General features: G+C 40.8%; 2 protein-coding genes across 7 annotated transcripts in view; one reads left to right on the top strand and one right to left on the bottom strand.

Annotated features, from left to right (window-relative positions):
* Positions 1-6,123, top strand: part of fancm (FA complementation group M) — a 74,917-nt gene extending 68,794 nt beyond the window's left edge. For 5 of the 6 annotated variants that reach the window (XM_035752721.2, XM_035752722.2, XM_035752725.2 and 2 more), the window contains one exon: positions 5,273-6,123. In XM_035752721.2, coding sequence (XP_035608614.1) covers positions 5,273-5,402 — 130 coding nt within the window. In that variant the 3' untranslated portion in view covers positions 5,403-6,123. The remainder of the gene's footprint in view (positions 1-5,272) is intronic. The other variant, XM_035752724.2, reaches the window with a different exon arrangement.
* Positions 6,124-7,730: 1,607 nt separating this feature from the next.
* On the bottom strand, positions 7,731-17,302 carry LOC118368546 (mitochondrial basic amino acids transporter-like). The gene is made up of 4 exons (XM_035752731.2): positions 16,798-17,302; positions 15,507-15,550; positions 11,315-11,398; positions 7,731-10,548 (listed from the first exon to the last, which is right to left on the bottom strand). The coding sequence occupies exons 1-4, from the start codon at positions 16,835-16,837 to the stop codon at positions 9,775-9,777; spliced, it is 942 nt and encodes a 313-aa protein (XP_035608624.1). The 5' UTR covers positions 16,838-17,302; the 3' UTR covers positions 7,731-9,774.
* Between the last annotated feature and the right edge of the window lie 215 nt (positions 17,303-17,517).

Consider the following 17,517-nt stretch of genomic DNA (forward strand, 5'->3'; position numbering starts at 1 on the left):
CCCCCACAACATGATGCTGCCACCCCGTGCTTCACGGTTGGGATGGTGTTCTTCGGCTTGCAAGCCTCCCCCTTTTTCCTCCAAACATAATGATGGTAATTATGGCCAAACAGCTCTATTTTGTTTCATCAGACCAGAGGACATTTCTCCAAAAAGTATGGTCTTTGTCCCCATGTGCAGTTGCAAACCATAGTCTCTCTTTTTTATGGGGATTTTGGAGCAGTGGCCTCTTCATTGCTGAGTGGCCTTTCAGGTTGTGTCGATATCGGACTCGTTTTACTGTGGATATAGATACTTTTGTACCTGTTTCCTCCAGCATCTTCACAAGGTCCTTTGCTGTCTGATTGATTTGCACTTTTCGCACCAAAGTACGTTCATCTCTAGGGAGACCGAACGCATCTCCTTCCTGAGCGGTATGACGGCTGCGTGGTCCCATGGTGTTTATACTTGCGTACTATTGTTTCTACAGCTGAACTTGGTACCTTCAGGCGTTTGGAAATTGCTCCCAGGGATGAACCAGACTTGTTGAGGTCTACAATTATTTTTTCTGAGGTTTTGTCGGATTTCTTTTGATTTTCCCATGATGTCAAGCAAAGAGGCACTGAGTTCGAAGGGAGGCCTTGAAATACATCCACACCTCCAATTGACTCAAATTATGTCAATTGGCTTTAGAAGCTGTGACATCATTTTCTGGATTTTCCCAAGCTGTTTAAAGGCACAGTCAATGTAGTGTATTTCAACTTCTGACTGACTGGAATTGAGATTAAGTGAAATAATATGTCTGTCAACAATTGTTTAAATATTTCTTGTCATGCACAAAGTAGAGGATATATTTCACTGGTCACCCCCAAAGCCAACACTCCCTTTGGCCGCCTTTCCTTCCAGTTCTCTACTGCCAATGACTGGAACAAATTGCAAAAATCACTGAAGCTGGAGTCGTATATCTCCCTCTAACTTTAAGCATCAGTTGTCAGAGCAGCTTACCGATCACTGTACCTGTACACAGCCAATCTGTAAATAGCACACCCAACTACCTCATCCCCATATTATTACTTACCCTCTTGCTCTTTTGCACCCCAGGATCTCTACTTGCACATCATCTGCACATCCATCACTCCGGTGATAATGCTAAATTGTAATTATTTCACCTCTATGGCCTATTTATTGCCTACCTCGCTGCTCTTCTACATTTGAACACACTGTACATAGATTTTTCTATTGTGTTATTGACTGTACGTTTGTTTATTCCTTGTGTAACTCTGTTGTTTTTGTCGCACTGCTTTGCTTTATCTTGGCCAGGTCACAGTTGTAAATGAGAACTTGTTCTTAACTGGCCTATCTGGTTAAATAAATGTCAAATATATATATATATTTTTTTTATTAAATAAAAAGGTGCCTTTTGGCAAACTCCAAGCGGGCTGTCATGTGCCTTTTACTGAGGAGTGCTGCAGAGATGGTTGTCCTTCTGGAAGGTTCTCTCATCTCCACAGAGGAACTCTAGAGCTCTGTCAGTGACCATTGGGTTCTAGGTCACCTTCCTGACCAAGGCCCTTCTCCCCCGATTGCTCAATTTGGCCGGGCATCCAGCTCTAGGAAGAGTCTTGGTGGTTCCAAACTTCTTCCATTTAAGAATTATGGAGGCCATTGTGTTCTTGGGGACCTTCAATGCTGCATACATTTTTTGGTACCCTTCCCCAGATCTGTGCCATGCTCTGACATGCATTGTCAACTGTTGGACCTTTTATATAGGCAGGTGTGCACCTTTCCAAATCATGTCCAATCAATTCAATATACCACAGGTGGACTCCAATCAAATTGTAGAAACATCTCAAGGATGACAATGGAAACAGGATGCACCTGAGCTCATTTTCTAGTCTCCTAGCAAAAGGTCTGAATACTTATGTAAATACGTTTTTATTTTAAATACATTTTTCACTTTGGGTTATTGTTTGTAGATTGATGAGGAAAATACATAATTTAATCAATTTAAGAATAAGGCTGTAATGTAACAATGTGGAAAAGGGGAATGCACTGTATATTTGCCATATATGCTAAACCCCTCGGGCGTGTCTATTCCACAGGTTTCCACCGCTAATTCTCTGATATTAAAATGCCTATTTGCTCTTCCATCTGACTGCACAATCCACTCCAGGCAATTTCTAAACTTCATCTCCAGTATAAAAATCATCTAGACATTGTCACATTTCTTTTAGACTAACATTTCGTTTTCAAAAGCTGAGATTTGTATAAAACTTGCTGTCTGTTTCTCTGACATTTGCAACATAGTTTCAATATTCAAATTCGATAATGAACGTGTCAGAAAGGCAGGGAGATTTTCTCAGCCAGTCGAAGTCATGAATCAGCTGGCATCATTTTTATGGATATACTGTGTATACACAAAGAAATGTCAAACAAAACAAAATGCAGCTAGTTTGCATTCTTTCTACCTCCGGTTTGAAGTGATTGTGTTAGCTGTGTTGTTGGCTAGCTCCTCTGAACGACAGTGTCCTGACGAGTGAGCACATTTTCTATGACAGGCGAAATTGCACCTCATTAGCTCATTGTTATGGATGTATCCAAATAAATGTCCCTAGAAAAAAGCTTAAACATATGCAGCTACTTTGCTGTTATCCTGGTTGTAAGTTAGCCGTAGTTGAGTAGCTAACAAGCAAGGGATAACGTTGCCAGTCAGTATGACAATGGAACATAGATACTGAACAACTGGGTCGCGTCATTGGCAACCGAACTGAAACGAATGACCAGCCGGCTTGGGTTGCAACTCCAGATTTGTGTCGGGACTTTATGAAATAGTATGAATAAATTCATCAAAATAATGTTTTTTATGAAAATTTGTCAATCATTTTTTGAATATGTTGGTAACCCATTATTTAAAAGTGATAATGCCCTCGAAGCCTCGACTTCGTCCCGGGCCTAACGACATCGGTGCCAATATATCCTCCAAACACCGGCTTCTCGGGCATTGTCACTAATGCGGGCACTAACATCTAATGATGGCTTCAACTTGGCTTTACATACAAATCCTTCCATTGCAAAGGGAACCTGTTTTGGCGGGGGCTTTCTCATTTATAAAAACTGGGATGGTGAAATTCTAATGGTGAGATTGTTACCACTATTCATGTCTTTATAATTTGTGCGGTGCCTGCGTTGGTCACAAAGGCTACAGAAAAATCACCATGCATGCATCCAGGCAAGTCCTCATTATTCTCACATATTTTAGAATGTACTAATAATTGGAATGTCAATGCATTGACAAGGCCCCAAAAAATGCATTATTATTAGTGGTAATTTCCAACTTTTTTTGGTTCTATTTTCTTTGAGGGGTGGTTCTATATTGGGGGTGTTCTACAATTTTTTTAAACATTGAGGTCCTTGAAAATTACAATTATGTGCTTGAAAAAGTCCCTGAAAGTCCTTGAATTTGACTTGTCAATGTATGCATGAAACCTACTTAAAGGAAGTATAGTCCTAGGCCAATGTTGTATAGGTGTAATTATAAAAATCATTTTTGTTTTTAAAATTTTGGGGTTTATCCCAATGTCACACATTGGCCCCATTTATAGAAATACAACCAGGTGCATATGTGGATAATGAAATGTCTTCTTCAGTCTGGTGTAGAAAAACCCCTACAACATGATAAACATTCAGAAGGGAAACTTCATATTCATCATCTCCAGCACCACCCCAACATCAACTTATGTGAAAATGGTGCGTTTCTATGTTTTGTCGTAAAAAAGATAGATCATTGGTGTGCATCGTCTGATTTTGACCAATTGTAAGTGGGCATTGCCTACTAATTGGTCGATGTCATTGGAAACAATTATCTTTCTCAATGTTTTTATCCCCAGAAAACATAGAAATGTGCCATTTTCACATACAGTATGTTGGGGTGGTGTTTGAGATGAAGTTGAACAATTGTGAAATGTCTCTTTAATGTGCTGCAGAATCTTTAATAACAATATATGAGCAATATTTGATACCATCAGATACACTACATGGCCAAAAGTATGTGGACACCCCTTCAAATGAGTGGATTCGGCTATTTCAGCCACACCTGTTGCTGACAGGTGTATAAAATTGAGCACACAGCCAAGCAATCTCAATAGAGAAACATTGGCAGTAGAATGGCCCATACTGAAGAGCTCAGTGACTTTCAACGTAGCACCGTCATAAGATGCCCCCTTTCCAACAAGTCAGTTCGTCAAATTTCTGCCCTGCTAGAGATTCCCCGGTCAACTGAAAGTTCTGTCATTGTGAAGTGGAAACATCTAAGAGCAGCAACGACTCAGCCGCGAAAAGATAAGCCACACAAGCTCACAGAACAGGACCACCGAGTGCTGAAGCACGTAGTGCATAAAAATTGTCTGTTGGTTGCAACAGTCACTATGGTTTAAACTGCCTCTGGAATCAACGTCCACACAAGAACTGTTTGTCGGGAGCTTCATGAAGTGGGTTTCCATGGCCGAGCTGCCGCACACAAGCTTAAGATCACCATGTGCAATGCCAGGCATCGGCTGAAGTGGTGTAAAGCTCTCCGCCAATAGAATCTGGAGCAGTGGAAACGCGTTCTCTGGAGTGATTCATCACGCTTCACTAAATGGCCGTCCGACGGACGAATCTGGGTTTGGCGGATGCCAGGAGAACACTACTTGCCGAATGCATAGTGAGAATTGTAAAGTTTAGTGGATAAATAATGGTCTGGGGCTGTTTTTCATGGTGCGGACTAGACCCCTTAGTTCCAGTGAAGGGAAATCTTAATGCTAGAGCATGCAATGACATTCTACACACAACCATGTGGCAACAGTTTGGGGAGGGGTCTTTTCTGTTTCAGCATGAAAATGCACAAAGCGAGGGCCGTACAGAAATGGTTTGTCGAGATCGGTGTGGAAGAACTTGACTGGCCTGCACTGAGCTCTGACCTTAATCCCATCAATTGTCTTTTGGATGAATTGGAACACCAACTGCGAGCCAGGCCAAATCACCCAACATCAGTGCCCGACTTTATTAAGGATTTTGTGGCTGAATGGAAGCAGGTCCCTGCAGCAATGTTCAAACATCTAGTGGAAGGCCTTCCCAGGAGAGTGGAGGCTGTTATAGCAGCAAAGGGCTGACCAACTCCATATTAATGCCCATTTTGGAATGAGATTTTCAACGAGCAGGTTTCCACCATACTCATGGCCATGTAGTGTATATTGTAGAGAATACAATAATTAGCTACAGTAGCATTAACACTCTCTCTCTCCTCTACTTGTAGCTCTATCGAGGCTTTACAGAAGGGGGCGTGTGTGAGCCGCCCCAGAGCCGAGGAGATCTACCGCTGCCTACGCTACTCCTGTGACACCACCCTGATGACTACAAACACACCCGGGAAGAACAACCTTTAGCCAGTCATCACTGCTTAAATCTCCATTGACACTGATCTACGGTCAGGGTGGCCCTTTTCCCTCCTAATGGTTACCGGTTAGGATTTTGGGAGAGTATACCGATCCTAGATCTGTGCCTCAAGGACAATTTACAATCTTGCTCTTAAACAGGACCTCTAATGGCATCATGGCCTTGAATTGTGTTCATTAGTCACCAAATGGAATAAAGAATACTGAATAAGGGATGGTCTACCTGGACTTCACCTTCGTTCCCCATTACAAAATGAGTATTTCTTGCACATTTGAAATAAGACTTGATAACGGACACTAAGGTGAATGTACGGTATGATGAATGCAAGTTGTAAGTACTCCTATGTAAAATGTATAAGTGCATTTCTGTTTTGTTGAACAAATATTTTCAGTTATTACAATTTCTGTTCAAATAATGGAGTAATATCTTTGTGTTCATATTTTGTAAAGAGATCAAATATAAGGTTTTGATTGCAGGAATAAAAATTCACAATGTTTCTGTAACAAAATCAAATTCACAATGAAATCAGAGGTATTTGTTATTTGTTTACGGTCATTTGATTCGGTCAAAACACATTGACAGATATTATCGCCCAAGAATACAAAATGTCTGTCTAGTCGCTTCGCATTGCTGAGTCTGGCAAGACTAGTCTGTCTGAACCACAAGGGTTCACCCTTTCATTACATAAAGAAGACATAACGACAGAGTAGGACACGTCATTGGTCTTTCCCACATAAAAACATTTGACACTCTGGGGCGAACATGCACTATGGAGTCATACAGTACCTTCTGAAAGTATTCACACCCCTGGACTTTTTCCACATTTCGTGGGGTTACAGCCTGCAATTGAAATGGATTACATTTAGATGCGTCACTAATCTACAGACAATACCCCATAATGTCAGAGGGATTATATTTTTTGAGATGTCTACAAATTAATAAAACATTTAAGCTGAAATGTCTTGTCAATAAGTATTCAACCATTTTGCTATGGCAAGCCTCTAAGTTCAGGATTAAAAATGTGCTTAACAAGTTGCATGGACTCACTGTGTGCAATAATAGTGTTTAACTTGATTTTTAAATGAGTACCCCATCTTTGGGGGTACAAACACCTGTAAATTCCCTTAGTAGAGCAGTGAATTTCAAGCACAGATTCCACCAAAGACCAGGAAGTTTTCCAATAGTTTGCAAAGAAGGGCACAGATTAGTAGATGGCAACAAAAAAAAGCAGACATTGAATATCCCTTTGAACATGAAGTTATTACACTTTGGATGGTGTATCAATACACCCAGTCAAAGATACAGGCGCCCTTCCTAACTCCGCTGCCAGAGAGGAAGGAAACTTCCCAATAGGTGCCCTTCTTTTTGGTTGAATCTGTGTTTGAAATGCACTGCTCAACTGAAGGACCTTACAGATAATTGTACAGTTGTCATTAATTTTTTTTACGTATTATTGCACACAGCGATTCCATCCAACTTCTGTGACTTGCTAAGCACATTTTTACTACTTATTTAGGCTTGCCATAAAAGGGGTTGTGAATAATTGACTCAATACATTTTTCATTCATTAGAAACAAATCTAAAAACATAATTCCGCTTTCACGTTATGGGGTATTGTGTGTGTAGGCCAGTGACAAATCGCAATTTGGTCAATTTCTTAGGGCGGCAGGTTGAGTCAGTAACCAAAAGGTCGCTGGTTCGACCTAAAATAAAATATACACATTCTTTGACCTAGGTTGCCTTCAAAAGCAATGTCTGCCTGTTCTAGAGCAGTGACTGTTCCCTTCAGTTTGTTGCCTATACTAGATGGATATAGGTTCAGACATTTTGAAATAGCACAGTTAAATAGAAATCAAACTGGATGGACATCAGAAAGAGGAAAAACTAAAAGTGTATAAGATGTATAAACTGAAGGTTTATTAGTTTACTCCAATTGGGGGATTGGTGGTGTTTGCGGGGGGAAATAAAGTATATTCTTAAAAATGTATATATATTTACCAAAAATATAGGGGGGGGATTGGAAATGCAGACAAATTACATTGATGGAAGCAACAATCTTTCTGCAATAGTAAGCTGATCCACCCCTTAAAGATACTGTGAGTGCTAAGGCTTAGGCCAGGATTTAATCCGATCTGGCGCCGTTGGCAATGCACCTTTTTAAGAGGCAAATGTAAACGCGTTGCTGCACAGCTCGGCTTAGTCGGAAATTAAATTGAAATGGTGCATAGCCGACAAAAGCACAATCGTATTGCATCCTGACCTTTGGCAGACATACTTTGTTACATTCTTGTCTTGAAAAGACATGACAAAGACTCCTATTAGATAGGTTTTTTTATTCAGCCATTTCTTTTTCCACATATTGCTTTGGTTGCAAGACATTAAGACCTATAAAAGAACAAAACATTACACCTACAAAAGAAAAGTTACTTGAGCCCTTCTGGACTCTGGCTCTGATTGGACATATGCCATCCGACCTGTAGAGTACAACCAAAATGCTGATGGTTTTCTGTAACAGTAAAACAGGAAGCAGCATTCCATATACCGTAGTAAAGTTGCCCATGTCTACGATCACACTTAAATTGTGCCATAAAAGAAATAAGACGAAAGCACTGACCCCAATTCACAGTATAAATACATCATACAGTACGTTACTCTGTACGAGCAGTGTCATCCAGCATATAGAAACGAGTCATTAGTTATTGGGAAACATGCACGTGCAATTCAATTTGATATCCAGTGTAGGTAGTTTAACCTCTCCAGTGAAAGGATGCAATATCCTTAATATATTTGTTTACATATACTTGTAGGATCATTTCTCAAATCATGACATGTACATCATTCAATTTTAAGTTGGTATGTAACAATCAGGCTGATTTAATTCGCTACATTTTCTAGGGACTGTGCTGCCTCACAATATAATGCTACTGTAAAAGAAGAAAAAAAAAAAACTTGTCCTGAATCAAAACAATTCTCTTATTTCGCCGTGCCATTTCATACTTAACATTGCAATAATTTCAGCACATTTGTTAATGCCAAGGGTTTCAGTAAAATAAACAAATAAGGTGCCACCTTTACAAGGTCTGGGACATGATTGACTTGATGCCCCTGAGTGTTTAAATTAGGATTATCAAAAATAACTTAGAGTTGTGTAAATCAGGAACCAGTTTGTGCAGACGTCGCACCCGAATCTAATGTCCAATGGCTTCCCAAAATGGTTACTCAAGATACTCTTCACCCGTGGGCCCAAGGCTCCGTTCACACTGCTCGCCGTAAAAATCTATACAAGGAAGTCATTTCATTGGTCCTAGCCAGCAGAATCATTGATTAGAACGAATGAAATGGCTTCCTTTCTGGCATAGTTTTTTTCCCTGCAAGCAATGTGAACGGACCCTTATGGATTCCAAACCATGTACTCGAAAGTAGGACTCCAGAGTTAGTCTTTTCATCGGAAAGCTTCACTTGTGTATACAGTACATATTTTCAGACATACATAAACAGGGTTGGGTAGGTTAATCCGTTAATTACTAGTTTACATGTGAAATTCTAAATCAGTCACATAACTTTTAGATTCCTCAAACTTTACTTTGTTACTTTCCCTTTAAGATGATTCGAAGACAAAATGTATATTACCAATTGAATGACATCTATTGCAGGATGAATAAATGTTAAGGGCTGGCCATAATGGATGTTGCATTTTAATGACAGTCTATAGGCATCTGCTAGCAGATACCCATAGACTTCCAGTCATTGGCTAGCAAAACTACCTCCCAACTTCCTTCTGGACACGGAAATAAGAGTGGTATCCATGAGTTCCGGGGGAAGTAGATCAAATCGTTAAGTATCCCTTTAAAACTTGCTGATTTGAATGTCAGGAGAAAATGGAAAGGAGTCCGATTTCCCCGGGCCCCCAACATCCTTTCTGAATTCAAAAGTATCAAATCTGATTACAATCATTTTGCCGGTAACGGATTAGTTTGTTTTGTTACATGTAATCCGTTACTCCAACCCTGCAATATAAATATACTAAGCTGTGCATAAATACATGTATACGGGTGTTTTGTTTGTAACCAGGATGACCAGTTCAGTAATGTACTTTCAGTGTGATTGCTTTCTTCCCCCAGTGACAAATTAATTCACCCCAAAAACATTTTTTTTTAAAGGCTGCTCTGTAGAAAACCAAGGGTCAAAAAAGGGACACGTAAATATTTACAACCAAAGTTTTCCAATCGTAAAATACATTGTATAAAAATATCCTTTGTCGAGTGATCAAGTCACTCAGGTCTCAGCAGCTTAACTGGTGCACTGTGGGACCACCTCTACTCCAGTCAGGGTCACCAGAGCAGAAGCACCATCTTCCCCAGGTCACAGGCTTGAGGGCTGGGCCTGCTGTGGGCTCGCAGTGAGTGAGGAGTGGGCGGGTAGGGGCTCGCAGTCTGTGATGCCGCCCTCGTCGTTCCGCATGTACATGAGGAACAGAGTCACGGTGGCAAAGGTTGTGGCGTTGACTGGGAATGCCCGAAGCAGTGTGGAGGTGAGGCCACGCGTGAACACCCGCCAGCCCTCCCGCTTCATGCTCTGACGCATGCAGTCTGCAATGCCGTTGTACTTGTTGTGGCCACCCACGCCGTCCGCCTGGAGCCGGGATTTTATGACGTCCACGGGGTAGGTGGAGATCCACGAGGCGATGCCCGACATGCCGCCGGCAAAAAGCAACTTGAGGATCATGTAGGGGTCGTCGGGCTCGCAGCCCAAGTGGCGCGTCAGGACATCGTAGGTCAAGAAGTAGATCCCAAAGCCCGGCGTCTCACGGACCAGCGTGGTCACCATTCCCCGGTTGATTCCGCAGAAGCCCTCCTTCCGGTAGATGCGCACCAGGCAGTCCAGTGAGTTCTTGTACAACTTCTGCTTGGACTTCCTCTCGCCCAAGCCCTGCAGCTGCATCCGTGTCTTGGCCAGCTCCATAGGGCAGCAAATGATGCTCTGCAATGCCCCCGCCGATGCCCCAGCCAGGAACTGGTTGAGCGGTGTGTCGTGGCCCAGCCTGCGCATGGCGTTGCCCTGGACACCGAACACGATGGCATTGATGAAGGTCAGGCCCATCATGGGGGAGCCGATGCCTTTGTAGAGCCCTGTCATCTGTGGACACACAGCAGAAAGAGGGACCGAAGTAATAAGGTAATGAAGCTGAATAACTGGGAATAAACAGTAGTTTTGGATAAAGGTATCTGCTACATGGCATATTTATTATTATTTAACCAAATCACACTTTCACTACAATAAATGCTGTTCTCAAGGCCAGACTCTTTATAAAGCAATGGTATAATGCTAAATGTGCTGTATATGCCGCTATTCTACTTCTTTAATGATGTTATAGCTTAACACTAGTACTCCACCATTGAGGGAATTCCTAATCACGACGAAAAACAGGTTGAGGCAGCCCAGCAGACTCTACCCCATTAAAACCTGGTGCAACTCCCAACCTGCGCGAGTGATAAGGCGGTTCTCTTAATTTAGCCGCTCAGCAGGCACAACGCTCCGATTAACCCTGGCTACTGATATTTCTCCCAACCTCCTCCCTCCAGACTGGCTGATAGGCTCTCTGCTAGGCTGACGCACAAGACTGTAACGAGAGACACTTGAGTAGAGCCCTGTTCTAACCAATGGTACAACTGTAGTTGGCACTGCACAGAGCACATGGCAATGCAGAGCCAACCACCGTGAAATGGATTCATTCGAATATGAAAATATTTCACCACTGGTGACTACCCACACACTTAAAAAATTAAAGTGATTCCCCCACTACAGCAGTCTCAAACGTCCAACCCGTAGGCCACATCAGGTGAGTTCTACAGACTTGGTACTGAGAGGAACTTGAGTCGGTCATGGTGGTGGTCGTACTCACCGACTCTTGTCGTATGATAGACTGGAAGCAGTGATACGTGCCGCGGTACAGAGGTCTGTCCACACTCTGAACTTGGAGTCGTACCTAAAAAAAAAAAATGGACACCTCAATGTTTGTAAAAAAAAAAAGCACAAAGACAATACTGCCACATTTAACAATACAAAGGAAAAGGGACAATACATGAAAAAGTTACTATTGACAAATGTAGTGTACCAAGGTATGGGATTTGGGTGGTGGTGGTGAAATGATTCATATATATATATATATAAAACAAATAAGTATTCTGTGCTTGTACATCTGGAGAATATATTTTTACAAAACACGGGGGAGAAACAGAAGACCTTGACCGTACTTACTAGCTAGGTCATCCGTGCAGAGGTTGATTGTCCCTCATCTACAACAAAGTGACACCTATGCTGTTAAAGACAGCCCTCCCCGTTCAGAGATAAAAAAATAAAAAAATCAACATTGTGTCCCTCCCTCGGCACCTTCGTATTCCAAATTATTTTAAAAATGTAAGAAGTGTACGAATACACATCTTGGGAAAAAGGTTCTGTCAAATATCAAACAGGTGTAAAGTACAAATATCCTGATACGGGTTGTAACTTGTTGCTTAGAGATTGAGTACACACACATTCGAAGATTCAGTGTCGGCAAATTACAGCTCTTAGACTAATTACATGTATGAAAATACGATGAGACTTGTACTGACATTTTTATAATAAAACAATTAAGCCTACCGATTCTTAGGTTTCCACAGCTATATAATATACATTTCACGAGGCTATTTTGAGCCCAAATAACTTTATTGCTATAACTTTACTAGAAGTTACCTTATGGGGGAAAAAAAAGTCCATGTTTACTAAATACTTTGCCCTCTGCCTTGACATGTCCCTCAGTCAACCAACCCCGTGTCAATTCTAGGAGGATTTCAACCCGCTTAACAAAAAAATAAAATTCTCAATGTCTCCAAGTTTCACCATAATTGTAAAGCCCTTGTTACTTCAACAAATGTATATGAAGATTATTTTGTTCATGTGATTTATTTATCTGCCCCTCATTTTAAGGTCAACCCTGTTATGTGAACTGTCGTTTTAATATGGTAAAACTAATCCTTTTTAAAAATGTTTTTCTCAAAAGAAACATTGAACATCAAAGTATATTCATAGTGTAAAAGCAGGTAAGCTGGTTCTATGCCTTATGGGCATTTTCTTCTGTTTTGTGGGGGAACACTGAGCAGGTCAAGCATAACGTTAACCCTGTTACCCATAGACAGAAATGTTTTAGCAATCACATTTTTTTTGTGAAGCTTGCATTCAATTTCCACTCCCTGTTGCACACAAGCTTCCGGTACCCGTCCCGATGGGGATTTATGGCTGATTTAAGATAATAGGCACTTACTATACTAATTTTCATTTAACATCTTGAGATGGGGAAAAAGTGTTTGAAGTTTAGAATGTGCTTTTTATGACCAAGTAAACAAAATAAAAATGCAATAGTCGTGCAGATCAACACCTTTTAAAAGCACAATCTAGGATTCAAACAATAACTAAGCATTTTCCCCACCACTTTATTTGGTAAATAACTGAGGAATGGGGCAGGAGAACAATTTTACCACTCAAAAACATAGGCACAGGGAATCTCACACATGGATGCAAAGACTGAACAGCAATGAGATAAGAATAGTAGTTTTAACCATGTTTTGAAACGATACAGTGATTTCTTACAAATAATAAACCACGGTTATATTTTGGGTTCTGATAGGGTAAGACCAATGCTCATGAGGAATTTCTAAGTTACATTAAAGAATCAATGGCTACAGTTGAAGTCGGAATTTTACATACACTTAGGTTGGAGTCATTAAAACTCGTTTTTCAACCACTCCACAAATTTCTTGTTAACAAACTATAGTTTTTGCAAGTCGGTTAGGACATCTACATTGTGTATGACACAAGTAATTTTTCCAACAATTGTTTACAGACAGATTAATTCACTTGTAATTCACTGGATCAAAATTCCAGTGGGTCAGAAGTTTACATACACCAAGTTGACTGTGCCTTTAAACAGCTTGGAAAATTCCAGAAAATTATGTCATGGCTTTAGAAGATTCTGATCGGCAAATTGACATCATTTGAGTCAATTGGAGGTGTACCTGTGGATGTTTTTCAAGGTCGACCTTCAAACTCAGTGCGTCTTTGCTTGACATCATGGGAAAATCAAAAGAAAATCAGCCAAAACCTCAAAAAAATTTGATAAAATAGTAGACCTCCACAAGTCTGGTTCATCCTTGGGAGCAATTTCCAAACGCCTGAAGGTACCACGTTCATCTGTACAAACAATAGTACGCAAGTATAAACACCATGGGACCATGTAGCCGTCATAACGCTCAGGAAGGAGACTCGTACTGTCGCCTAGAGATGAACGTACTTTGGTGTGAAAAGTGCAAATCAATCACAGAACAACAGCAAAGGACCTTGTGAAGATGCTGGAGGAAACGGGTACAAAAGTATTTATATCCACAGTAAAACAAGTCCTATATCGACATAACCTGAAAGGCCGCTCAGCAAGGAAGAAGCCACTGCTCCAAAACCACCATAAAAAAGCCAGACTACGGTTTGCAACTGCACATGGGGAGAAAGATCGTACTTTTTGGAGAAATGTCCTCTGGTCTGATGAAACAAAAATAGAACTGTTTGGCCATAATGGCCATCATTATGTTTGGAGGAAAAAAGGAAAGACTTGCAAGCCAAAGAACACCATCCCAATCGTGAAGCATGGGGGTGGCAGCATCATGTTGTGGGTGTGCTTTGCTGCAGGAGGGACTGGTGCATTTCACATAATAGATGGCATCATGAGGTAAGAAAATTATGTGGATATATTGATGCAACATCTCAAGACATCAGTCAGGAAGTTCAAGTTTGATCGCAAATGGGTCATCCAAATGGACAATGACCCCAAGCATACTTCCAAAGTTGTGGCAAAATGGCTTAAGGACAACAAAGTCAAGGTATTGCAGTGGCCATCACAAAGCCCTGACCTCAATCCTATAGAAAATTTGTGGGCAGAACTGAAAAAGCATGTGCGAGCAAGGAGGCCTGTAAACCTGACTCAATTACACCAGCTCTGTCAGGAGGAATGGGACAAAATTCACCCAACTTATTGTGGGAAGCTTGTGAAAGGCTACCTGAAACATTTGACCCAAGTTAAACAATTAAAGGCAATGCTACAAAATACTAATTAAGTGTTGTAAACTTCTGACCCTCTGGGAATGTGATGAAAGAAATAAAAGCTGAAATGATTCACTCTACTATTATTCTGACATTTCACATTCTTAAAATAAAAGTAGTGATAATAACTGACCTAAGACAGGGAATTTTTACTAGGATTAAATGTATTTGGCGAAGGTATGGCAACTTCCGACTTCAACTGTATATATTAACTTAAGTCCAAAAATGCATGGGCCAATCCCAGATTGACCCTTTTAATAGACTGCATTTAATTAAATCAATATCAAACAGGCCCCAACTTAAATCAACAACTCTCCAATCCATTAATATAGAACAACATCACCAACTCTCCCACACACACACACACACGTGTGTCATTGACAATGGGATATACATAAGGTTATTCTTGAAAGTTGAGGAGGGCGTGATGCAAAGTAGCCTAGTGGTTAGAGCATTGGAATAGTAACCGAAAGGTTGCAAGTTCGAAACCCAGAGTTACACATCTGTCGTTCTGCCGCTGAACAAGGCAGTTAAACCCACTGTTCCTAGGCTGTTTGTTCTTATCCGACTTGCCTAGTTAAATAAATGTAAAATAAAAACATTGGATTCATGTGATACAGACCCCTAAATATATCTCATAATAATGACTCGTAGTAAGAATTTTTTGGGGTAGCGGGAACTGTATTTCCATTGATGTCACTAGGTCAAAACAGCCAAAATACCCACGTTTGTGTGGTCTGGGGAAAAAAGTGCTGTTTGTTATTTGTAAGTAGTAGCCGAGAAAATGTGGTTCTTAAAATGTTTTGATTGGAAAAGAGCATGTATAACCTATTTAATTCTCTATCAAACGCTGTTGGTCATTTGTCATTCAAACTCGCCCCTTCTACGAGGCTTAATAAACCCCACGGTAGCTAAGAAAAATAAACACGTGCCAGGCATTTGCCAGCGAGAAAACATAAACCCACCTTTACAGTATCAAAAGGATGGCCAACCAAAACACCTGCAGCACCTGAAAATGACAAAGATCTGTTAGTAAGCACTTGCTTGTTGGAAGCAGCTGATTTCTGCTAAGTAATGTAGGCTATACTAAGTTAAAGCCATGTGAAACTGATAGGAAAAACAAACCCTTAATTGCAAAACAGGATAGCATAGAGTGGTGAATAACACTACAGTAGAGCATGGAGATGCATTCCACTGCTTATCAGTCTTTGATTTAAGTTGCAACCACTGTGAGGTATTGTTGCAACAGTGGCGGGTGCATGTTTGAATATCAAGTGCATCACACACAAGAACAAACCGTCTTATCTGGACTGCCATCAACAGTTGTTCACTGTACCCTTGTCCTTGACATGATTGCTAGAGAGAGGAAAACGCAATACTATCTGACACCACCTGTGTGTGTCACAGGACTAAACCTGCCTAGGGCAGTTTCAGATTAGAGTACATTAGTCTGACCCTCACTTGCAAGACATTATCTGTAGCTGAGACAGTATCACAATAATGCTCAACGATATAGTTTATTAGTCAATAACTTTGTCTGTCTGGCTAACCGGGACAACATTCATATAATTTGAGATGGAGGTAGGGTTAAAGGCAATTATACATCTTTGTAGGAAGTCAAGAAAATAATAATGTAATTTAGCTAGACAGGTCCTATTTCACAACGCCTCTAAGGTCTAGAAATACACCTAGTTTAATTTTGTGTTGGGGGGTCTTAAAAAATGAGTACCCCGTCTGAAAAATCTGAAGATTGTGAAGTGAACTAACGTAACGTACAATCACCAGTTTTCACCATGTGAAGTTGGTGCTTGAGGGACTGCCCATTGTACCACTCCCAACTATGAGCACATAGTTCCGATTGAAATGAATGTAACGTTAATTGTTTGGTTGTGAGATAATTAAAAGGTTATCAACCAGATATATTCTATAGCTAAGAAACCAACTGTTTTAGCCAGCTAAGTACATATGGCGAGTTAAACAACAATGGGGGCAAGAAAGTGCTAGACTAGTGGACAAGACGCTCACAGTACTCAGTATTTTTCCATTCTTTGTTGGTAAAACTTGCGCCATCACTAGGCACATTTCTGCATTAGCAAACTAACATAGCTAGCCACGAATCATTAAGTAAATTCAAAACCGATTCCAACGCGACGCATTTGGCAAACCCTTTCCATGACTCGGTGCTGCTGCCACGTAGCAATCATTGAAGCAATATATCCAAGGGTGTGCTTGCTGGCTGGCTATAGTTTAACTTACCTCCTATGCATCCTGCCGCAAAGTCCAATGTAAAGTCCATTCCCTCAGTCTTTGAATTAATCAAAAGATTACTAGCTGTCAGTGAGCCTGTATTTCTTCTTCGTAGCACAAGGGGCTAGCCAATTCAAAGGTCTGGCTTGGTGCAATCTTACAATGCTTCAAGCTAGCCGAATAATTTAGCTAGCTATCAGTTTCCACCTGTAGTTTGATGGCTGCATCTGTAACGTTAGGTATCTGCTAGTTGAATTGCTAGTCCGATCTAGTCTCCTCTTGATATAGAACAGTTAGCGAAGTGCTGTTGGTGATATCACTGGCTTCCCAAGCGAGCTCGTGAATAAGCTAGATAAGTAGCTTAGTGTGCTTGCTTTAATTTAATAATTTAATTGAGCCTCTCCCAGTTAGCATACTTCCACCGGCTGTGTCTTCTATTTCTGTATATCGTGTGAAGTTCAAAGCCCATTTTGAGGAAGCATTTAGCCCAATCGGATTACTGTGACGAAGACAACACCCCTACCGCCCCCACACTCAGTGACTCGATGTGATTTTGCATGGGGTTCTGTTCAAAAACTGTGATTACAGTACTTTCGAGTCCAAACAAATGATTTATGATCAGCTCTCCCCAACCTAGTCTAACTAACCGTTTACCTTTAGTATAGGTTAAGGGTCAAATATGGTACATTGTTGACCAAGACACATTCAAGATTGCAACGTTTATAGCAT

Source organism: Oncorhynchus keta, chromosome 35 (genome assembly GCF_023373465.1).
Source record: "Oncorhynchus keta strain PuntledgeMale-10-30-2019 chromosome 35, Oket_V2, whole genome shotgun sequence".
Taxonomy (NCBI): domain Eukaryota; kingdom Metazoa; phylum Chordata; class Actinopteri; order Salmoniformes; family Salmonidae; genus Oncorhynchus; species Oncorhynchus keta.